Source organism: Rhinichthys klamathensis, unplaced genomic scaffold (genome assembly GCF_029890125.1).
Source record: "Rhinichthys klamathensis goyatoka isolate OS25496 unplaced genomic scaffold, OSU_Roscu_1.1 h1tg000104l_1, whole genome shotgun sequence".
Classification (NCBI taxonomy): Eukaryota; Metazoa; Chordata; class Actinopteri; order Cypriniformes; family Leuciscidae; genus Rhinichthys; species Rhinichthys klamathensis.
In genome coordinates this window covers 2421961-2446646 of record NW_026606643.1, presented here as the reverse complement: position 1 = coordinate 2446646, position 24686 = coordinate 2421961, and the positions used below count along the sequence as shown (strand labels likewise).

Genomic DNA, 24686 nt, shown 5'->3' with positions numbered 1-24686 from the left:
CTTTCTTCTGCTGAACACAAACGAAGATATTTTGAAGAACATTGGGAACTAAACAACATAGGATCCTATTAAACTTCATTGGAAAAAAAACACTAAGGCATCTGTCAAAATATCTTCTTTTATGTTCCACAGAAGAAAGGCATACAGGTTTGGAATGACATGAGGGTGAGTAAATAATGACAGAACTTTCCTTTTTGGGGTACACTATCCATCTAAATATTTTATGTCAGTATTAAGAAGCTAAGTACAGAAATATTTATCTTCCTGTAACGTAGAGCAATGAAGAGTAAATAAGTGTTAGACTCAAATAAATATATAAATAAATCAAACTCCACATATGGTAAATGCACTTGGTGTGAAAAGGAAGAAGGAAGTAAACCAGTTGCCCCGCCTACGACTCCCTCAGTGATGCTTAACGGAGTGAGGATGAGGGACGGTATAAAGGACGGCTGCTCCATCCAGTCAGTACAACACACTCTGAGCCTTGAGTCCAGAACCAGAGAGCCTGAGACCTGTCACCAGGTGAGAAATGCACAAATTCTCTTTAAGTACTTATTTATCAATTTAATTGGAATTTAAAAAAAATAGTAGTATCATGAAACTCTGTGATGCTGATTGCAAATGCAAAGATTTTAGAGTAAATAATTGTTACATTTAATAGACACTTCTTATTCTAGACTGATTTTTTTTCTTTCAGAATGAATTGTAAGTATTATTATTTTTTCTTAAAATGTAAAATATGTACAATTTTAAAACAATACGTTGTATTTAAAAATAGAAAATGTCTACACAGTATAAAATAGCATTTTTTATAGAAAAAATACTTTAAAATAGTTTTAAAAAAGTTATTTAAGTATTTTTTTTTAAGTTAATTTGTCATATTTCTCTTAAATGTAGAGGAATTTATCTTAAAAATTTGTTGAAATACACAAAACAGTGCAATTTTCATAAACACAATATCTATTTATATTCACTCTAAATGTCTCAATTTGTGTTTTAGAGATGCATCTTCCCAATTTTCTTTTTGTGGTGGGGTGCTGTTGTGCCCTTTCAATGGGTGGTAAGTTTACCAATCATGCCATCAAAAATCAAACAGCTAATGATTAACAATATAGAATCAAATTATATCAAAACACCTGTGTTAAAATGTTTTTGGTGCATTAAATTCAGTCTTGTGCTCTTTAGTCATTTAAGCTATACCTGGTTTGACATCCGTCTTCTGGAGAGTCAATTTCATGTATATATATATATATATATATTATATATCCCTTACTACACATTGCTGTCATGTTCATGATCTGTTTCTGTTCATTATTTTCCCCATTTGTCTGCCTATTTGAGTTCTCATTAATCTCCTTGGTTTCTGAATGAGGCCAGCAGGGTGCTCACCCTGTGGTCTGCATGGGTCCTAATGCCCCAGGATAGTGACAAGGACACTATACTGTAACAAGCAGATAATGCATCTTGACACAGATAATGCATCTGTCTTTTCTATCATTTCACTGTAGCTCAGCATCACGATGTAACGTTAACGTTGTTACTTTAACAGCAGTACAACTGTTTCTACTGTGATGGTTTAACTTTGCAATCAATCCATGGTTCAGCAGACTGATAGAAGTAGGCTAGCCTAAACTAAGTAAAGCGATGTAATAATGTGAACTGTCAGTGCGATAGAACAATAAAATCCGAAATGGACCACCCACTGGAAAGCTGCGGATTTTCCCACAGGAAAGCAGAAAAAGACTGTTTTCCTAGTATGATGAGGCCTACACTATAGCCTATTTATGTTTAAGTTGACACTACGTTGTGCCATTTAATTTTGCCATTCATAAATAAGTGTTTTGACATGTCAAGCCGAGTGGCACTATCCATGGTAGCTACTGGGAGGGGGATTTAATTATTGCGTGTTTTTTCGTTGTGCGTGATCACAGTTCATATAAGCTATAAATATTGCGTTAGGCTATGAGTTAATAAGAAAAAAGATTTTACAATTCCTGCAAATGCAGTGATGAAGTTCATGTTCTCGTGATTTATTTTTATGAATACAACTTCTAGGTGGTTCTAGGTGACTTACCCCCTGAGGTACTTAACACCATCACTTCAGCACGGGTGCCGTCCATGAGACGTGTTTACGCCCTGAAGTGGAACCTGTTCGTCGAGTGGTGTTCTTCTCGCCGAGAAGACCCCCGAAGATGTTCGATAGGGTCTGTGCTTTCCTTCTTGCAGCAAGGGTTGGAGCGAAGGCTGTCTCCCTCCACCCTCAAAGTACATGCTGCCGCTATTTCAGCTTATCACGACCACATAGATGGCAAAAACAGTGGGGAAGCACGACCTGGTCGTCAGGATTCTTTGAGGGCGAGACGATTAAATCCTCCTCGACCCCCCTCCATACCCTCTTGGGACCTTTCCCTGGTGCTTCGAGCACTTCAGGATGTTCCCTTTGAGCCTCTGCAATCAGTAGACTTAAAGCTTCTTTCCATGAAGACTTTGCTACTGGTTGCACTGGCCTCTGTCAAGAGGGTAGGAGACCTGCACGCATTTTCGGTCGACGAATCGTGCCTAGAGTTCGGGCCGGGTGACAACCATGTGGTACTAAGACCCCGGCCTGGCTATGTGCCCAAGGTTCCTACCACTCCCTTCAAAAACCAGGTAGTGAACCTCCAAGCGCTGCCGTTGGAGGAGGCAGACCCAGCCCTGGCTTTGCTCTGCGTATGTACGTGAACAGAACTCAAAGCGTCAGGACCTCAGACCAGCTCTTTGTCTGTTACGGAGGCCAGCTGAGGGGAAAGGCTGTCTCCAAGCAGAGGATGGACCACTGGATAGTGGATGCCATCGCCTTGGCTTACCAAGCAGAAGGCGTGCCCTGCCCGCTCAGGTTGCATGCACACTCCACGAGAGGCGTTGCATCCTCCTGGGTGCTGGCACGTGGCTCCTCGCTAACAGATATCTGTAGAGCTGCGGGCTGGGCGACACCTAACACGTTCACTAGATATTATAGCCTATGTGTAGAGCCGGTCTCCTCTCGTGTTCTCACCCTAGACGGGTAGAAGCACCGAGAGGCCCAGCTCTGTTGGCTTGCTGCACCCTACTGTGCAACCTTAATACTCCAGAGTAAAACCTGTTGAGTCCTCCAAAACCCCTCGGCCCGGACATGGTGGAGCGTCCGGCGCCAGGCCTTTATCCGCCGAATCCTTGAGAACCGGATCTGGGCTGGGTTCCATATGTGTGACCCTACGTGGATCCCATATGTGTATGTTTTCCACGGCTGCTCCTATCGGAAGCCTGTGTCTTTCCCTTGGGCTAAGTCTCCCATTATTCATATGCAGTACAACCTTCGGGTTAGTCCATATGTATTTTTCACATAACTCTTTGAAGAAGTGGCTTCGCAGCGTTCTCCTTCCTAAATAGAAAGGGCACGCTTTCCCAGTGTTATCCAATATCTCACTGTATGGGTTATCACGGAACAACAGTGTCAGACTCACTCTGTATAAGCCTCCTCCTAAGAAGGTGTAGAGGCTTGCATGGGGCGCTGGATGGGGTGCAGCGGCTGTGGCGCTTTGGTAGGGATTCCTATTGGTCAGTTATGACCTACGTTGTAGTGACTGACCGACAGGGAACGTCTCGGTTACATATGGTAACCCTCGTTCCCAGAGGGAGGGAACGGAGACGTAGGTCCCGTCGCCATATCTGCTTTTTCAGGCTTGGCTCCTCAGCAAAAAACGAGTGTGCAATCGCAACAGCTGTTTGTTAAATACCCGTGCTGTGAGGCTGCACAGCTGATGCAAATGATTGCACACCAATGTGCATTGGCTTGTTTTAGTTTCACTCGAAGTAAATCGGCCTCTCTAGCGAGATTCCTATTGGTCAGTTATGACCTACGTCTCCGTTCCCTCCCTCAGGGAACGAGGGTTACCATATGTAACCGAGACGTTTTCTCTCCATCACCATGTACTTTCCCGCTGTCCAGTTATTGTGCCTGGAGCAGAAGGACCGCTCCCTGGAGTAACACACCAGGGATTTCTTTGGAGCTGACGTGCCCCATCTCGACTGCTCACTCTGTGTGTTCTACTTCTCCAGTCTCAGGGAGCGGTCCTGGGCACACCTCTCAGGGAGTGGTCCTCGTGAGGATTTCCGCATTCGTGCAGTGGGTGCTGGTAAACAACAACTCACCATTCACCATCTGCCCCGCGGAGGATGACATTGCCACTAGCCCCACTCCAGCACTGCTAGAGACCAGCCATCCTTCACCTACAAGCGATTTGACGGAGATGTTGCATGTGCCCACCACAGACCATGGAGACCGGCCCGGTGCGAAGGGAGTGCTTGTGGAGCTCGAGAACTGGGAGGAAAACCCCGCCCACAACCCCACAGCTGTGGATGAGATGTTTATGGCCTCATTATTGGAGGAACTTAAGGACATTTTTGAGGAGGATTTAATGGACTTTTTGGAGAACTTATTCCCAGTCCCCCAGTATCTCCAGTATTCCATGTCTTTCCAGCACCCCCTGTCTCTACAGAATACCTGCCCAGCCTCCCTCTCCCACCTCCTCAAACCTGTTCCTCAGCCCCGCCTCCGCTAGTGTCCTTCTGCCCTTCTACATCTCCCTCTTACAGGATCTGCCAAGTGTCTTTAGGCCACCAGTTCCACCAAGCCTAGAGGATCCACTGGCTTTGGTTCCACCCTGACTCCTCCCTCCCTCGGCTCCACCAGAAACCATCGGCCATACAGCTCCACCGGACTCCCTCATCCATCAGGCTCCGCCTTGGTCAGATATCGTCCTGCCTGCACCTTCGTCTGGTTTCGCCCTCCCACGGCTCTACCATCGTCCTCGGTCCAACCGGCTCTGCCTCTGTTCTCTGGTTAGCTGGCTCCACCACGCCCTCTCCGGTGCCATCGGTCTTGCGTAGGCTTGTCTGTTCATCGGCTCCACCAGTGTCTCCATCTTCAGTGAATGCATCTTCGTCGGTCGTCCTCAGGGTGTCACATTCCATCAAGTCATCTCCACCATGCCTCCTCCTGTCTTCGACTCCGCCCTGGGGTGCCCCCTCCATCCTGGCTGTTAGCTATCTTGTTCAGCTGTGAACCTGATCACACTCTTTTGTTTGCCTCATGCATTTATACACTGAGTTTATGTCTGTTCTTTTGTCTGTTCATGTTCTACCAGTAGCTGTGTACCCTTATTCTTCTGAGTTTCCCTGCGTGTTATATTAAAGCTTGTTGTAACTGTATTGTCATTGTGTGATTAGTTAATTTCAGCAACATTGTTACAATTGCTCAATTTTGTAGAAAACAAAGAATTGTATTAATACCAGTTGTGTGTAATAAGTGAAGTCAATTCATCTACCCTCCAAAATAAATAAATAAATGACAGGTTTCACTAAAATTAGTCATTATCATCATGTAATAACATTTTCTTTTTTAGCAGAACAAGAGAGTCCAGGGAGACGTTTCATTCTGGATTCAATTGAGGAGGCAAAGAAAATAGTAGACGCTGCTTACAAGTATTCTCGTGATGAGTGAGTCAAATTTTAAGAATATTGCTCAATATTCCTGTGCCATCATCAGTCATTGATCTATTTTATTTTTTATAAATATCCCCACTTCCAGGAGTTTAGCAAGGGTGCGCGGAGATGTCATCAAGCCTTCCGACAAGCTACGTCTGCTGAAACAGCCAGCTCGAAAAACACGAGAGGCTGTGAGAGCCGCAGACTACATGGGGCAAACGCTCAGGCTGATCAGTGAGAAAGCCCATCATATACACAAGAGGGCCATCAATGCTACAGGTATGAGGACAACATTTTTTTTACCAAACTAGCATAGCTCAGAAAAGATCCATCACTGACTGATGTTCCTTGCTATAAACTGTCATTATGTGTTTTCCCCTAGATCTGCTCACTCAAGACGAGCTTGACACGATTACACGTCTGACAGGCTGTGCTGCTCATGCCCGGCCCCCTTCTTGTAGGACCATACCCAACATAAACAAGTATCGAACTGCCAACAATGTCTGCAACAACAGGTCTGTTTTGCCCTCCTTTTTCAGAGTAGTCTTAATCAAAGACTTAGTGTTTGCCTCGCTAAGCAACTAAATGTATCATTCCCAGGAATAACCCACTTCTTGGTGCATCCAACACCCCTTTTGCCAGCTGGTTGCCTGCTGTCTATGAGGATGACATCTCCCAGGCCAAAGGGTGGGATCCCAACAAATTGTTTAATGGTGCAGCGCTGCCCATGGTATGATAGAGATGATTATGAATAGTTTAGTGAAGTCTACTTGACAAACAAGTAGCCCATCAATAAATTAACAATGTCTGATTTCTGTCTACCTTATTGATTTCAGGCCAGGCTGGTTTCCAATCGTATTCTAAGCACTGCAGATGCTGACGTAGAGAGTGATCTTGACTTTACCTCCATGCTTACCACTTTTGGGCAATGGATTGACCACGATCTGACTTTAGCGCCAACCTCACCAAGCATTAGGTCCTTTAGCAGTGGCCTCAACTGTGATGAGAGCTGTGAGCGCTCTGAACCCTGCTTCCCAATTCCAGTCAGTCAAAGATTGTCCTTCTGTCAAATATTGTCCCACTCTGGTTGTTGTATAATAGATATAATTCATGCTATACTTATTGTCAAAACACAGGCTCCTCCAGGAGATCAACGCCTGCTTCCTGACTCCTGTCTCCCTTTCTTCCGTTCATCACCGGTCTGTGGTTCTGGGAAAACAGCCATGATCTTTGGTAGGGTCCCCAAAGTTCGGGAACAGATCAATGCTCGTACAGCTTTCCTAGATGCTGGACAGGTTTACGGAGCAGAGGATGGGCTAGCAAAGGAACTGCGAGACCTGACTAATGATGGTGGTCTTCTACGTGTCAACGATCAGTTCCAGGATAATGGACGAGAGCACCTGCCCTTTACCAATTTTCAAAGTAACCTCTGTGCCACGCGTAGGAAAACCCTCAATGACACCACCCTAACAGAGGTGCCTTGCTTCATTGCAGGTCAGTAACTTTTTAATTCTTAGAAAATCTTATGCCTTCATATGCAATTATCAGACATAGTCGTTATTGGTAAATCCAGCATTTAAAATGTATGGTATTTGCTAGGGGTGTAACGGTTCACAAAATTCACGGTTCGGTTCGATACGATACAGCAAAAAGAAAGAAATGCCAGAGAAATTTCCTTGATTTAATTTTTTAATTATATTTTTATTAAAACTAACATCATAAAGTATGATATTTTTTTTACTTTGAGCAATGATGGAGCTATACTTGACTTTTCTTAGGAGCATATAAAACAAAACAGCTCGTTGGACAAAATGAAATGTAATATTGTAGTAGTCAATTTATTTCAGATTAACATTTGAGGGCAGCAATTGTATTCATAATGTCAAAATAAACCGACGTAATGTTACTTGAAAGCATTATAGCCTACTATTCCTGCCAAACTTGCATGGTACAGTTAGTGTTACTACAGTAAATCCATGGTGAATGTTGCTGATCTGTGGACACTGAATAGTTCATTCATGGCACAATGTTTCTTCCTGGTTTCTACGTCAGCGCTGTTTGATCTCACTAGATCTTACTTTGTAGTTTCTCACTAGATCTCGCAGCGATGTTATTATTTCAGTGGCGAATTCAAATTTTTTCTTTACTGACTTAGCTGTGTAATAACAGTGCTGCTTGATTAAGATCGGCTCGCGCTGCATTGGTCCAAACTGATAAACGGTCCGTCAACCACGCAATAACGAGTAGCTCAGTTTCGTTCCGCTTACATTACTTTGCCATTTGATGTAGGGCAATGTTGTGGTCACGCCAGCTTCTCTTACATTATGAGCGTGCTTGCCACGCGCAACGCGCCTACATTTGAAATAACAAAATTTTGGTCGGCAGGAAAAATGGTCCAACGAACCGTTCGGTATAAAAATGCATACCGAACGGTTGAATACGAATACGTGTATCGTTACACCCCTAGTATTTGCACAACTCCATGTTGCAAATGCTATTAAACTCTTGATGTGTGTAGGGGATGTTCGTATTGATGAGAATATTGGTCTTACCTCATTACACGCACTTTTCTTGAGAGAGCACAATAGATTGGCTCGTGCCCTCCATGTGCTCAATCCTACCTGGAGTAGTGAAACCCTCTATCAAGAGGCAAGAAAAATTGTGGGTGCCTACAACCAGGTAAAGACACTCAATGAAAAGCATTAGCACAAGCACACGCAGTTAAATACGGAGTACAACATATATGCATGATCAACCTCTCCTTTCTCTTTTAGATCTTGGTGATTAAGGAATATGTGCCGATAATTGTGGGACCTGAGGCTAACAATAAACACCTTGGGCAATATCCAGGTTACAATGAAAATGTGGACCCTACCATTGCAAACGTCTTTGCCACTGCAGCTTTCCGTTTTGCCCACCTGGCCATCCAACCCATCATATTTCGTCTTGATGAAAATTACCAAAACCATCCTCAATTTCCAGGCATTCCCCTCTTCGAGGCTTTCTTCTCGCCGTGGAGGGTGATATTCGAGGGTGAGTTTGTGAGGCTTGTTACAGCATACCTACAGAGACCTAAATCTGTCTTCTTTCCATCTTTATTTCTGCTTTGCTTTTTGCTTAGGGGGCATAGATCCTCTACTCCGTGGATTGATTGGTCAGCCAGCAAAACTGAATACGCAGGACCACATGATGGTGGATGCTCTTAGAGAGAGACTGTTTGCATTTACAGTCCGCATTGCTTTTGACTTGGCCGCCCTTGATATGCAAAGAGGCCGTGACCATGCATTACCAGGTAAATATTCTGGACTCGTACACATGCACACCAAGTCTTGGAACCCTTTAATCTGAACCATGTGAAGCCCACTCAGCTTCATGCTGCATTATCACTACATGTGTTTTTGAGAGAAGACTTACCGGGTATCCATCTGTTGTTCCTCATAAGGTTATAATGCATGGCGTCGGTTCTGTGGACTGTCTGCACCTCAGAATGAGCAAGAATTGGCTGTGGTGATGAACAACACTGAATTGGCTCACAGGCTGATTGAGCTTTACGACACCCCTGAGAACATTGACATTTGGTTGGGAGGTGTTGCTGAGCCTTTTGTTCCTGGTGGTCGCGTTGGTTCTCTTTTTGCCTGCCTTATCTCTAGACAGTTCCAGCACATTCGCGAGGGTGACAGGTAAAGATTTCTGTGTATTTAGTCCAGTGGTGTCCAATCCCTCTCCTGGAGGGCCACTATCCTCCTCCAACCCTGATTAAAAACAACTGAACCCACTAATCAAGGTCTTCAGGAAACTTCCAGGTGAATGCACTGTGGCAGGTTGGAGCTAAACTCTGCAGGACACTGGCCCTCCGGAGCAAGATTGGACATCCCTGATTTAGTCCATACGACAAGTATGTGTTTGAGTGGTGTTAACATCAGGTGTCACGGTGTGTTCAGGTTTTGGTGGGAGAACAAAGGAGTGTTTACCACCAAACAAAAAGCATCACTGGCCTCTGTGTCGCTGGCCCGCATCATCTGTGACAACACTGGAATCGGCAGAGTTCCCAGAGATCCTTTCCGCTTCACCAGTTCAGCCAATTTTGTTAACTGTGGGGATATCCCTGCCTTAGACCTCAACCCTTGGATTGAAACTGGTAAGGCACCATAGTATTAGAGGTCTTAAATGCTTATGTGCTCATACATCAAATGTCTTCCTCTGACTGCAAATTTCTGCCTAAGCTTCTTACTACCTCTTCTATATGCTTGTAGAGAAATTAAGCATTTACAAGCTCTATAGGCACATATCAGGTTTTGAAGACATTTTATAATCTGATTGCATGGTCAGCATGGTTTGGTTAACCTGTGATTTGGTATATGGCCTTCCAGGTGACAGTGGCATCAACATTTCAGACATTGGAAATTAGGTTAGACAAGTGTTTGTTTTCTCTTAATTGCAAGAACAAAGAGCGAGTGTTGATGTTGTGCACAAGATTTATTATTGAGCTTAAATGGCAATTAATTCACTGCAAAACATGTAAACCGGACACAGCTTGAGTAGTTTCTTCTTTGCTTTACACTGGACTGGTGCAGTGACATAAATTAATACATTTGGATGTCACAACTGTCAAGCAATGTTTTATGACTGCACATGAACTGCACCAAACCTTTGTAAGCTGTTTAGTCCTTCTTTCTACCTTTTGCATGCTTCAAGGAATTTTGCTTGGGTCAGGGGCCTCTTTTGCATTTTAAACTGAGATTTATTGTAGGGAAGTAACGAAGTACAAATACTTTGTTACTGTACTTAAGTAGATTTTTCTGGTATCAGTACTTTACTTTACTATTTATTTTTCTGACAACCTTTTTCTTTCACTCCTTACAATTTTACACAAATATATGTACTTTCTACTAATATTTTCAAACCAGGCTCGTTACTTTAGTTTTAATCTCTATTTGGTGGCATCTCTAATAAATCATGAATCGGCTAGTCTTGACTGGCAAACGCTATGATTTGGCTCCGCACCAACGCCAAAAGGTTTCTTTCGACCAGAGTAATCAATGCGAGAGACCTGAGAATGGAGAAGCAAAACTACTGATCTGTTCAGGACTTCAAGTGCAGTTCAGTTTCATCAGTTAATATGCTATTGTGGTTTTGTCTTTGTTTGCTTAGTTAAGCATTAAACTGCTAACAACTGTTAGCAGTAGCACCCCATTTCTATCATCATACAAAAAATAGGGTTCATGGTTTCATAATTAGTTGTCGGTGTATGGGATGGCCTGGTTGAGTGTGATTTCCCAGCCTGAAATTTTGTCCCAGTCCGGCCCTGTTCTATATGGTGTTTTTTCAGCCTGGATACTATAGCTAACAACATTTTAAATGTAAGTTATATTGCATTAATGTATTAATATGATGCGAGGTCCAGTTACCAGAGTGACACTAAAACAGTTAGTAGTAATGGTTACTTTTTACCTAAGTACATATCAGAGCCCATACTTATTTTCTTTAAATTGAGAAAAAAAAAACTTCTACTTGAGTGAAGGATGTGTGTACTGTTGCCATATCTGTATAGTAAAAACATATAACATCTATGCATTAACCCTCAGATACAGAGACCTTCCAAGGACCTCTGGGACCCAGAGGACCTCCAGGGGAACCTGGTAAGCAAGTCATAGATCAAACCGAAATATTTAAATCATTAAATATCTAAATCGAAATATTTCTTCAACGAAGCAACCAACCTTGGTCATTGTTTTCATTTTTAAGCCAGATAACTGAGCAAATCGTCAGAGCCAAAATTAAAACTAACACAAATAAAAAAAGATATTCAATATGTTATCAATATCACTTAAAGATTTTTTAGAGTTTCTCTAATATTTAATTTTCCCAGGTCCACGAGGTGTAGCAGGCCCATCTGGACCTCCAGGACCCCCAGGACCCCCCATTAATACTACAGGACAACATTCTGCCTTCTTTGCTTTTGTTGGCATCACCCTTCCTGCCTCTGCTAAAGTGATTGTGTTCAGTCGGGTCCTTTACAATGGACAGAACCATTATAACAAAAAATCAGGGCTGTTCTTCTGCCAGATTTCTGGTGTATATGAATTTCAGTTCTCATGCATAGGAACTCAGACTTTGGGCACTGTGACCTTAAAGAAAAATAATGCTGTACAGCTAAATGCTGAAACAATCAACCTTAATACGCGATCATTAGCTGAAGGGAAGGTGATACTGAACCTACAGATAGGAGACCGTGTGTGGATAGAGGTTTCTCGGGGTGCTAATGGTATTGGCAGTTCCAGCTATTTCTCTGGCCATATTCTCTTCCCTGTTTGAGACTATTACTTTTAATGCAGTACTATTTTCCTTTTATGTAGCTGTTGTTTTTATTTATTATAAATGCAGTTGCGTACAAATGCACATATCCTGCGGATAAGAATAACCAGAAAAAAAGCCTATAAACTGCTACTTTTACATTGTCTTTTAAAACACTGATTTCTTTCTTACTGTGATTTCTAAAGTAGTCATTTCTGTTGGTTTTTATTAATAAGATAACTATGACTATGTTAGCTATGCAAAATGAAGGGTTCAGTTATAATGTTTGAATTTTGAATTGTTTATTAAAGCTAAACGATTCATAATTTAGGAACATTGACATAACCGCTAATGCACTGTATGATGATAAATGTTGTTTTTAGTTTTGTTGTCAGATTGCAACAAAAATATTATGTAGTTCATTCTGTGACAGTTATTTATGTGCATGCTTTTAGCAAAGTGAAATAAAAAAATAAAATAAAAACCTTCATATATGAATTAATTATTGGGCTTGTTCTACTTTCTAAATTGTGAGTGTGAATACACAACCAAAAGGGAAAATATTAGGCACGTGCACAGATAGCACTGGCCCTTTTGGCCTCTGATAAGTGCACTTTTTTCAAGACTTTTTTGTTTGTTTTTGTTTTAATTTGGCACATGGCACCAATTCACAAATAAGTGTGTTCCCAACAACGTATTCTTAATAATTCTGTGAGACCACACAATTCCCTCCTACTCTCATCCCTTGTGACAGCCACCACAGTGCTCTGCGGAGCAGCATCCATGTCTCCCGGTCCCGGACATGTCCTGGTGACAGCGAGATAACGATCATGTTTGTCCTAAACTTCGGCACTGTTTGTCATTGCTAAATTAAACCACTATCAAAACATCTCAATACGGCCAGCCTAACTTACGCAATAGCCATCCATTAAGCTAACAAGCACGCTTGTCTGGTGTTGACAAAATAACATTGTGCAAGGTCGGAAATGCCGCCACAAATTAATAAAAAATGCCCCCAAAATTTGAGGTATGAATTGCCCTTGTATGAGTTATTTTGTGTTTATAACATAATACAGTTAAGCAATTGGCTATTACATGAGCAAGAGTGCTATTTTCTCAAATATCAACACAATTACAAATGTGATATTTATTTTATACAACAGTTCAATAAGCAATAAGTTGATTATACGAATTGACTGTTTTTATGTAAGACTTGTCCCAGAAAGGGCTATACTCACTGAGAAAACAAAGGACCTTTCTGGAAATTAACATTTTCAATCATAATCAGTCACCTCAATATTGTCTTAATACATTTCTTTCCCTTCACCCCCTCTCCCCCATCTCTTCTCTCCACATGCTGAAACCATCTGAAATTCACCCAAAAATCTATATGGTTTAAAGGTGGGGTAAGCGATATTTCAAAAACGCTGTTGGACATTTTTGATATTTGAAATCTACCCAAACAAACACACCCCTCTCTTCATTGCTCCGCCTCCAAAACTCACAGTCCAATCCTATATGCCCTTCTCCGAGTCGGCCTCAGACCCCGATCCAGTTTCCAGTGATTTCTTCTGAGCTTTTCGCCACTGCGCCACTGAGATACAAAAGAATCTCTATTTCTGCCAGTGGCGTAACGAGCCAACACCGGGCCCTTATGCAGGATTATCAAGGCGGGCCCCCCTACTACAGCACGTGATGACGCAATGTCCACGAGTAGGCTAACATGAATAGGACAGGATAGAATCATAGAGACACAGGCAGTATATAAGAGAAGAGATGACTGACAAAATCAGGAGTAGCCTACGCATACCAAAAAACCCCCAAAAACTGGTGACTCCAACATAAAAATAAAAAAACACTGCTGGTGACGGCGCACCATGACACATTGTTACTCACTGCTATGACTACACACACATAGGCCTATGTCCAAATACATAAAAAAAGATGCTCACTTACATTATAGCGGCATTTTCCGGGCTTTCCTCTGTGGGAAGTTGCCGATTAAATCCTTAAGATCCAGATGGCGTGCACGGGCATTCTCAATTGACAGTATGGCAAGTCGCTTCACTCTCTTGCTCCATCTCAATCTCGATCTCTCCCTCCTTTTTAAAGAAGCTTCCTATTTTTGCTAATTTATTAATTAATTAGTCAAATTCCTCTTTTCGTTTGCGCTTTTGAAAGCCACTTTTGTGTTTGAAAATTTGCCGACTCCATATCTATCTCAAGTTCAAAGTTTTAGTTTTTTTACTGTTTTGCTCGCAATACGCATGTTCACCCGGGGATACCCCAGTTCCAATTCGAAACAAATTACACCAAAGTCCATCATTGTTCGTTTCAAACATGTATTTAATGATCAGTAAAATATGTTGTTGTCATTATTTATTCAAATAAATTTGCGAAAAAATTAAAATGCGATCAGACTAAAAGTAGTAAATTGCGATAGGGGGCCCCGCCCCCGGCTGTCAATCAATAACTTCCAGTCACCTTGATTGGTCCGGGCCCGTAAGCAACCGCGTACCCTGCTTACCGATAGTTACGCCTGTGATTTCTGCAGTCTTTTCCTTCAAATCTCCCTCTTGCTTGTTATCTCTCCTCCACATCATACGTCCCCTAATGCTGATTGGCTACAAACGTTTGTTGTTTTTTGTTCGTATGTTGGTCCGACTAACTTCCAAACAGCGTTTTTCAAATATCGCTTACCCCACCTTTAATGTGAACAATTATTATACAACACTATATATGTCTCAGTGCGACTGGTACAATGGTCTCATTCCCACTGAAGTAAACCAAAAGGTAATAAAGTTTTAAAGAGTTTAGAGATATCTTGCTTAACAGAGAAGGGTGTATCCTCTGCCAAGGTCTTTCATGCAAATTACTTTCTGTCCTCAAATGGTGTAAACTACCCAGGTCTGGGGACTTGATTATTATTATTATTGTAAGTTCATGTCTCACTGTCTTGGTCGGTGTTATTCGGTGGCTCTGAATTGTCAAAACACCTCTCAAAATGCTTGGTACGGATGCGAAAAACGCAGAAAATCTAATCCGATCTGAATTTTTTTATGACGGACGAAAGTTTCGGAGGCAGTGTGTAAACGTAATTGGTACAATGTGAGGTCGTATTTATTTTTTAATGTGCATAATACCTACGTGTATTCGCGTAATATTTTAATTTAAGACTCATTCTGCAAGGACCTTTACTCTAAAATGATTAACTCTAGTAGATTAGGCTATGTTGTATATCCATTTTTACCGCAAATCTGCATGCAGGGTTAAGATCTCAGATTAAATGGAGCATGGGGCACATCAGGTGGGATTCTAGATTTCTGACTAGTCAACTTTAGTTAAGTTGTTATGCAGTCGCATTCACTACAGGGGGCTAGATACAAATAATATTAAAATAATAGCAAGCATTATTAGCCATAACCTCTGGTTACTGTTTCAGCTTTTTTCGAGTTGTTATATAGTTATATTATTAAAGGGATAGTTCACCCAAAAATGAAAATTCTGTCAGTAATTACTCACCCTCATGTCCTTCCAAACCCGTAAGACCTTCTATCATCTTCGGAGCACAAATTAACATATTTTTGATGAAATCCGATGGCTCAAGGAGGGCTTCTTTGACAGTTATTTAATTAACACTTTAAAGGCCCAGAAAGGTATGAAAGACATCGTTAAATTAGTCCATGTGATTCAACCTGCAACGAGAATACTTTTTGTGCGCCAAAAAAAACGAAATAACGACTTTATTCAACAATTTCTTCTCTTCCGTGAGCATGCGTGTGTGGTTATGATACAGGAGCTGGCGTTCTGACATATGTTTACAAGCAGAGGAAGACGCACGCTCAACATAAAACAGTTCATAACTATGTCTGCAGATTTCGACACAGAGGATGAATTGCATTTTTTTGCACAACCTTACTTATTCGAACCAGAATATACAGAGAATGAACTAAAAGAGATAAAAGAGGCTGCAACACAACCACAGCCACAAGCTTCTGAAAGACAGAGAACAACGGAGAGCTGGTGGTGTAGATGTCATCAGTGTCAAGCGATGCCTACTGAACAGGAGAGTGTGTGCTGCATCGATTGTGATATTGTGAAGCCATATCTTGAAAGTTTGGATAATTCAGACAATGAGATGACACGTGTATCTTGCATAACAGAGGATCCCCGCTTTCCACAGGCATGTGTCGTGGTGCTCACGTGAACGCGAGTCAGAGACTGATACGGAAGAGAAGAAATTGTTGAATAACGTCGTTATTTAGGGGTTTTTGGCACACAAAAAGTATTCTCGTTGCTTCATAAAATTAAGGTTTAACCACTGTAGTCACATCGACTAATTTAACGATGTCTTTCCTATATTTCTGGGACTTCAAAGTGTTAATTAAATAGCTGTCAATGAATTATTTCATAGTAGGCTACTTGCCATAACCTCTGATTATTGTTTGAGCTTTAATTAAATTGTTATATAGGCAACTGTAGGGGGCTAAGTGGAACTGCTATTTAAATAATGGCAAGCATAGGCAGCCTATTAAATGGCATTAGCCATAACCTCTGATTAATGATCAGACTGACGAGTTTGTGATCTGCGTAAAAGAATGACCAATTGAATAATCAATTGGCACTCTAACCTAAATTCGAGGTTGTGATAAAATGGAGTCAGATAAAAGTAAATTGGAATTAAATAACTTCACTGAACGAATCAGGTGAGTCAATGATTCAATGACCAATTCATAAAGTCAGAGGGCTTTGCAGGCAGCGTTTGCACATGAAGGCACCTCACAAAACTGATTTTGGATAGACTTCTGAGGCAGCATAACAGATCTACAGTAAAATAGAGATAAATTTGGTGATAACTAAGGGAATATTTAATTACTACTATAGTAATTTCTCACTAAAAATTACATCAAAAGTGGAAAAAGTAGCCAAAAACATACAATTACACAAAAACTGACCACCAAAACTTTCAGACGGCATGTATATTTTTTTAGCTCAGCTGTCACAGTATGGAAAGCACAATACTGTGGGATATCAGTGAAGGATACATCAATGTTGCCTTCAAAAATCGATCAGATGAGGGTATCTCAGGAAACAAGAAGGGAAGCTAACATTAGATTCAGACGTACTTTGATGCCTTCATACCTTGGAATGTATCCTCCGAAGGCAGCATTTTTTAGTTTTCAGACGCAGCCAAAAGTCTCGCATAGCCAGACCTTCAGACTGACGGCAGAATGTCTGGACTCCATAGCAGCTTTCACTGGCCAAGGACCGACCAGTGGCTGCCTGACTGACATGTAAACAACCAATCACAGTTCAACTTGTTCTGCGTCATGTTTAGGGGCGTGAAATTGTAAAGTCGATGTCCCTACAACAGTGTAAAACTCTTGGATGTATTTTAAAGTCTATGCAGCAAACTTTACATTCTTCACATACTTTTGAAAATCCAGCATTTAGCTGATCCTGATAAGCGCTCATTGTGACAGTTGACAGTGGCTTGTGTCTTTGATAAGGGGGTCCAGGGCACACCGTTAAGGAACGCGACACACAAGTCTCCCGGAAATCCTGTAGAATTCAACCAATCAGATGACGAATCTGTGTTTGTGGTTTGTGTTTGGAGCTCCGTCGAATTGATTCATAATCCTTGATTTTCTTCTTTACACTCATTTATAAACAAGCATTTTCTATTTTTACAGCATGTGAACATATCTTCGATACTATTCCTTATAAAAAACAATTGGATTGCTTTGTTATCGCTGCTTATATCCAACTTTCCGAATCTCCGCTACTAGCCTTAAGCCCGCTAGCATTGCACGCGTGGCCTCTCGCCTATCGATCGTCTTATTTACACCCGTATCACTGAAAGGATACGGGTTCTATCCAGGATTTCAGTCCTAAATTAGTAGTGATATTGGTAGTATCACTACTAATTTACTGTTCATCTGTTATTATGGCGAATTTATCGGATGTTTGTCTAACGTTATCTCTGAGTGCAGGTGAGGACACATTTGAGCTGCATTCGGTGCAGTTAGAGCTAGAGTCCGTGGAGAAGCAGATCCGTGATCTACTAGAGAGACAAGGCGAGCTGCGAGATCAGCGATCAGCGCTTGAAACATCACGCGCCGATGCTCACAAGTCAGTGGTTAGTAACTTTTTGACTCCGTGTGTTTCTCTGCACAGGACCCAAGCACCCAGGACGCGATCATCCCTGGCTTCATTCACTCCGGCACCGACACAACACCACGGACCCTGGATGATCCCACAGCGGAAGACACGAGCCAGCACCAAAGCAAGAACCTCTCCGCCCCTCCCGGTCTTCGAGAAAACCGCTTCTCCCCTCTTCCAGAGTCGGAACGCGACGACGCCGTGATCATCGGCAGTTCCATCGTCCGGCATGTCCGCGCTACCTCAGGTAAAGGTAAGGTGCGCACTCACTGCTTTCCTGGTGCTCGTGTTCTAGATGTCGCTGCACAGGTTCCCGAGATCCTGAACGGTGACGAGCGCGTCGGAGCTGTTGTGCTGCACGCGGGAGTGAACGACATCAGGCTGCGGCAGACAGAGGTTCTGAAGAAGGACTACAGGAGCCTGATCGAGACGGTACGCAGCACAGCGCCTGAAGCAACGATCATCGTGTCTGGACCACTTCCCACGTACCGACAAGGACAGGAAAGGTTCAGTAGATTATTTGCACTAAATGAATGGTTAATGTCATGGTGTAATAATAATAATAATTCATTACATTTATATAGCGCTTTTCTAGTCACTCAAAGCGCTTCACATGGAAGGGGGAATCTCCTCAACCACCACCAATGTGCAGCATCCACCTGGATGATGCGACGGCAGCCATAGTGCGCCAGAACGCCCACCACACACCAGCTTACTGGTGGAGAGGAGACAGAGTGATTAAGCCAATCAGTATACATGGGGATGATTAGGAGGCCATGATGGACAGAGGCCACTGGGCAAATTTGGCCAGGATGCCGGGGTTACACCCCTACTCTTTCGAAAGACATCCTGGGATTTTTAATGACCACAGAGAGTCAGGACCTCGGTTTAACGTCTCATCCGAAGGACGGTCTAATGAACAGAAACTGCTCTTTGTAAATAATTGGAATCTGTTCTGGGAGCGACCTAGGCTCTACCGTGCTGATGGCCTGCACCCCAGCAGAATCGGAGCGGCTGTTCTGTCGGACAACATCTCCAAGACGTTACACGCCATATGACTAGTAAGTCAAAGTCCAAATCACAGTCCTTGCTGTCCCAACTTAATTGATATCATAAGTAGTGTAGAACATTATATAGAAACTTTGTCTATTCCTCGTTTAGTGAGGCCAAACAATAAATCTACTGTAGGATCTAGGAAAAATCTAATTGTAATTAAACCAGAAAATCTCAATATCAGTGAACAAAAACAATTTCGAAAGCTAGGTCTTCTAAACATGAGATCATTTCACACCTAAGGCGGTTATTGTAAATGAAATGGTCACAGATAATAGTTTCGATGTACTTTGCCTTACTGAAACCTGGCTTAAACCAAACGAGTATTTCGGTCTAAATGAGTCTACCCCGCCAGGATACTGTTATAAGCATGAGCCCCGTCTGATCAGTCGTGGCGGCGGTGTTGCAACAATCTATAGAGATATTCTTAATGTTACTCAGAAAACAGGTCACAGGTTTAATTCGTTTGAAGTACTTGTGCTACATGTTACGCTCTTAGATGTAAGAAAGAAATCCCTATTATCTCTAGCCTTGGCTACTTTATATAGACCTCCAGGGCCCTATGCTGATTTCCTAAAAGAGTTTGCAGACTTTCTCTCAGATCTATTGGTCAATGTCGATAAAGCAAATAATTGTTGGAGATTTTAACATACACGTAGATAACACAAATGATGCGTTAGGGACTGCGTTTACAGATTTATTAAACTCCTTTAGGGTCAAGCAAAACGTCAGTGGTCCCACTCATCGTCTAAATCATACACTAGATTTAATTATATCATATGGAACCAATCCAACCGATATACATATTATACCACAAAGTGATGATGTCACTGATCATTACATGGTAACTTGCATACTACATACTGGTGAAATTTGTCTGTTGTGCCACGTTATCGACCAGGCAGAACAATCCTTCCAACCACCACAGATAGATTCTCAAATAACTTACCTGATCTATCTCAGCTGCTCAGTGAACCCAAACAATTAGATGAACTAGAGGAAATGACTAGCAGTTTGAGCACCATTTTCTCTAGTGCATTAGAAATTGTTGCACTAATTAGATTAACAAAGGTTAGAGAGAAAACTAAAGCACCATGGTACAACAGTGCTACGCATGTTTTCAAGAGAGAAACTCGTAACTTAGAGGGTAAATGGAAACAAACTAATTTAGAGGTCTTTAGAATCGCGTGGAAAGACAGTGTGTCACGTTATAAAAAGGCTCTAAAAGCAGCCAGGGCTGAGCATCTCCGCAAACTAATAGAAAATAACCAAAATAATCCAAGGTTTTTATTTAACACCGTAGCTAGACTAACAAATAAACAGACATCACCTGAGCAAAATATTCCGTTACAGTGTAGTAGTAATGATTTTATGAATTTCTTCACTGAGAAAATAGAAAGCATCAGAAACACAATTGTAAATGTACAATCTTTTATGGTGTCTTATGATTCAGCCTCAATTATCGCCCCTCAAGAACAACTACACCGCTTTACAACTATAGGACAGGAAGAGCTAAATAAACTTATCATTGCATCTAAACCAACAACATGTTTACTAGATCCAATACCCACTAAACTACTGAAAGAAGTGTTACCTGTAGTGGAATATTATTCTTCTCATTACCTCTTCTCAATATAGGTCATGTTCCAAGAATATTACAATTAGTACCTACCACAATTAGATCCAAATAACCTAGCAAATTACAGACCCATTTCAAATCTTCCATTTATGTCTAAAATACTAAAAAAAAGTTGTCAGCTCAATTGTGCTCTTTCTTGCAAGAAAATGATATCTATGAAAACTTTCAGTCAGGATTCAGACCGCATCATAGCACAGAAACAGCGCTAGTTAAAATTACAAATAATTTACTTTTAGCTTCTGACCAAGGCTGTATCTCAATAGGCTAGTTCTACAGTGATATTAAAAGACCAAACTCAGTACACATCATATTAATAAACCATACTATGATGTGTACTGAGTTTGGTCTTTAAATATCACTGTCTTAGTACAGTAAGCAACATTAAGCGTTTTCTTACGGTTTTCTATGGGAAGAAAGTGCTTAATGTGTAATTAAACACGTTGCGTTCATATTCTGGGCTCATCTGATTTTTTTATACATAGTATGGTTTATTAATATGATGTGTACTGAGTTTGGTCTTTTAATATCACTGTCTACAGTAAGCCACGTTAAGCGTTTTTCACGTTAAGCGTTTTAGAATGTCCCACCTTAGGTTCCTGTCCTGCGGAGGGCAGCAAGATCCGTCCAAAGACCAACATGCAGGGGCGTTGCTAGACATTAGGCTCTACTGGGGCACAGGTCCCCCATTGTTTGTCTGAGATAGCAAGCGTAACTAAGGAGGGCGGGGCTTACCGATAGGTAAATTAAATGTGTTTGTTTCAAAAACACCATGCTGGGTAGAGTAACTTAGGGGGGTTCGGGGGCATGCTCCCCCGAGAAAATTTGGATTTCTCGGACCTACATATGTGCATTTTAAGGTGTTTGAATGCCAACAAATTGGATAACAATAGCTTTAAAATCATGTTACACGAATTTCTTTTTTCTTTGTGCCATAGAAGGCAACACTGTATGAAAATAGAAAACTTTAGAAAATAGAAAACGGAGAGAAAACTTTCTTGCACATTTGCATTCTTCTACATTACACAACGTTAATAATGAATAATTAGCCTTTATATTTTTCAAAAATTTACAATTAACATTTCAATAAATCAATAAAGAGTTAATATATACTATATAAAATAAAGAGCATGTATATTCTAAAAGAAAACAAGGTTCCCCAGCCAAGTCCAAACTAAGTTGATTTATTTGTCGAGCATTAAACTGTAGGCTACGGCTACCGCCTATGCTTCATTTTGGCAAAACGGTCAATCACTTGACTCTGACTCAATTTTACTTTTAAGATTATTTGTATTATTTAGAAACTTTTGTTTCGTCATGTTTTCATAGCCTACCTCGCGTGCCAACACCGGACTTCGGTGTGCTCAGATGTGTGCGCGCTGCTGTTGCTAGGAAACACAGACGCGCGCGGATTTCTGTCGCGTGGGTCAGCTTCGGTTTCGGTTAAACTGTGTTGCTTTTACAAGCATTGATTGGTTTATTACTGCGTTGCAAATAGATCATTTCTATTACCCTATAATATAATTTCTATTAAATACACTGACAAATAAAATAAATTGTTAAACTCAAACTTCAGATTTACTGGGGCACAGCAGATTTATACTGGGGCACGTGCCCCAGTAAAATGGGTCTAGCAACGCCCCTGCCAACATGTATTTATGGAAGTAAAGTAAGAAGTCTACAAAACACGTAATGAAACTAAATTAATATGTCCAAATGACTTATGCAAACTGTGTTTTTGGTTAAAGACTGTTTCCCTGACGATGAAGAAGAAAAGGAAGCGCGCCACTGTAGTCATCTGGTGTCTGGACGTGCAGGTCTCGTGTTTCCCGTCGAGCACTTAGAAAACATTCAGCGACGGAAAGCCCGCGCAGACCGAAGAGGTCGAAGAGGAGGGCGCAGTGTTTTTCACCGGGATGTTGGAGTTCCTTGTGGCCGAGGTCCTGACTTTAGCTGGACAAGATGCTTCAGCAATCAAATAAGATCACACTGCATCATCATCTCCCTGGACTGCAGGACAGAAGGAGATACGCAGAGTTGAATGGGACTCTAAAGAGGAGGAAGGAGTCGGTATAGCGAACTAGTTCGCTTCGCTGCGCTTTTTTTCTTAACTGACTGATGCACGAATTCTTATTACATCTACAGCATTGTTTTCTCAAGCACTTAGTGTTGCTTGACATGAAGTCTCTCAAAGCTCTGCTTTACTGCGGTTATGAATATGTTTTGGGGCTGTGCAGTCCTTGTGCATTAAGGGTGTTTTACACAGGCGTATTTGTTGCAAATAAACATTATTATAATATAAAATTATAAGATACTTAACTACACAGTTCAGATCAAATATTCTTGTCATTGGATTGGTATGACTATTTTAGTGAATGGGTCAGCATAACTAGCCTAGTATAGGCCTAACTAGCTAACAAGATAATCCCTGGTATTTACAGACAAGGTTTAAGCTAGAGACCCAGACTAAAATGCATTTGAGCTGTTTTAACGGAAAGCGACTTGCACTGACATATCTTAAAATAGCCTACATCAGTGCCATTGTTTTGTCTAATTGAACTAAGGCCTAATCCTGGCTTAATTTAAGACCGATCTGTGAAACCGGGCCAATAGATTTAGGGTTACATATGGTATTTGTAGACAATAAGAATGAGCTAAATGGCCCAGTTGCATAAAAAGAAGAAGATATTTTTACTGTCAAAAACTGTATTTTCTGTCAAAATACTAGGCCTTTTCTGTAATTTGTGTTTCTGAACACTCCTGTATGATCCCTAAAATGTTAGAAGACTAAATTGATTCGGAGGGAATAAATTAATTTGTTCGCAGAAGTTAAGTACAAAGAAAGGGATTTAAGATATGTTCAAATATAAGATGTTTTCAAAAGTCAGTGATTTAAAAATTGAACATCAACAAGATGCTACGAACTGAAGTGCTACAGATCTTTGCCAACAGGTGGAGCTAGCACCACATCCTGTAGTGAAAAGTGACTGACGGAATACCATGCAGTATATTATGTATACTGTGAACAGTCACTATGCAATTATTACTATGTTTTTAATTTTTTGTATAGAACACTCAATGGAGCAATATTTTTAGTGTGATGGAAAAGCAGCAATTTTCAATATATCTTTTTTGCATTATTATTTAAACATATAAATGAATTGTTTTAAATTAAATTAAATTGTTTTATTAATTAAACATGCATCATGACGAGGACGAGGTCATCTGAAAAAAGTACTTTTAACTTTTATAGTAATATAATGATTCTATACCGATTAAAAGACAGTTCTTTTCAGCTGAATTTTGATATTTATATTGGGCCTGTATGTGTTCATTTTCAGGAGACTTTTATCCCTTTAGATAATAGGCTACATTTGAATATTGCTTTGGAAAATACAATTGCTTTAAATGTTTTGTGAAAATAGGTTCCTGGCCTATATTATTTAGCTAATCATATGTACTTTCACAATATATTTTTGTCCCCATTGTCCATATTTGTATTATTAGCAGCAGACTAAACACTATTTTCTTCTGCTGCTTTCAATCAAACAACTTACATTATCACCCTATTAGGATGGGGCAGGGGCGGGGGTGTAAGGCCCGACTTCAAAACCAGAAGTATTTCTGTGGAAATGTTTAGCCGAAGGTCTGGGATAACTTTGAATTCTTCTTTTGTCACCACCAATGATAACATTGTGGTTTACTCCTACTCATTAACAGCCGCTATTCAGTGGGATTTATAATGAGGGAATTCAAAAATGGACGAAAGGGCATGACAGAAATGTTTAGAAAAGAGATGGGAAGATGTTCCCTATTCTAAAGGAGAGAGGGACTCCTCCCCTTATTCACTCTGGATGAATTCTCTCCCAGTCCAGCCTACACGTGCCGAGTGCCACGTAGTATAGCAGTTAAGGCTTTGCTCCTTGCTTCTGAGTAATGGAAACCTGCTGTTTTTGCGTGTTTTTTCAAACTGTGTCGAGTTACAACTTTATTTGGATAGTCTACAAATAGTATAGATGTGTTATATTAGATCATT

The 24686-nt window shown here is 41.1% G+C and overlaps 1 protein-coding gene across 1 annotated transcript; it reads left to right on the top strand.

Annotated features, from left to right (window-relative positions):
• The first annotated feature begins 448 nt into the window (after window positions 1–448).
• LOC130087112 (eosinophil peroxidase-like) lies at window positions 449–11515 on the top strand. Its single transcript, XM_056253330.1, is given in 16 exon segments — window positions 449–522; window positions 1001–1060; window positions 5424–5517; window positions 5609–5784; window positions 5888–6020; window positions 6106–6235; window positions 6342–6548; window positions 6642–6999; window positions 8024–8184; window positions 8280–8538; window positions 8627–8797; window positions 8948–9185; window positions 9447–9643; window positions 9876–9913; window positions 11091–11144; window positions 11375–11515. Coding segments are annotated over 15 exon segments (2289 nt in total). The 5' UTR covers window positions 449–522; window positions 1001–1002; the 3' UTR covers window positions 11390–11515.
• The last annotated feature ends 13171 nt before the right edge of the window (window positions 11516–24686 follow it).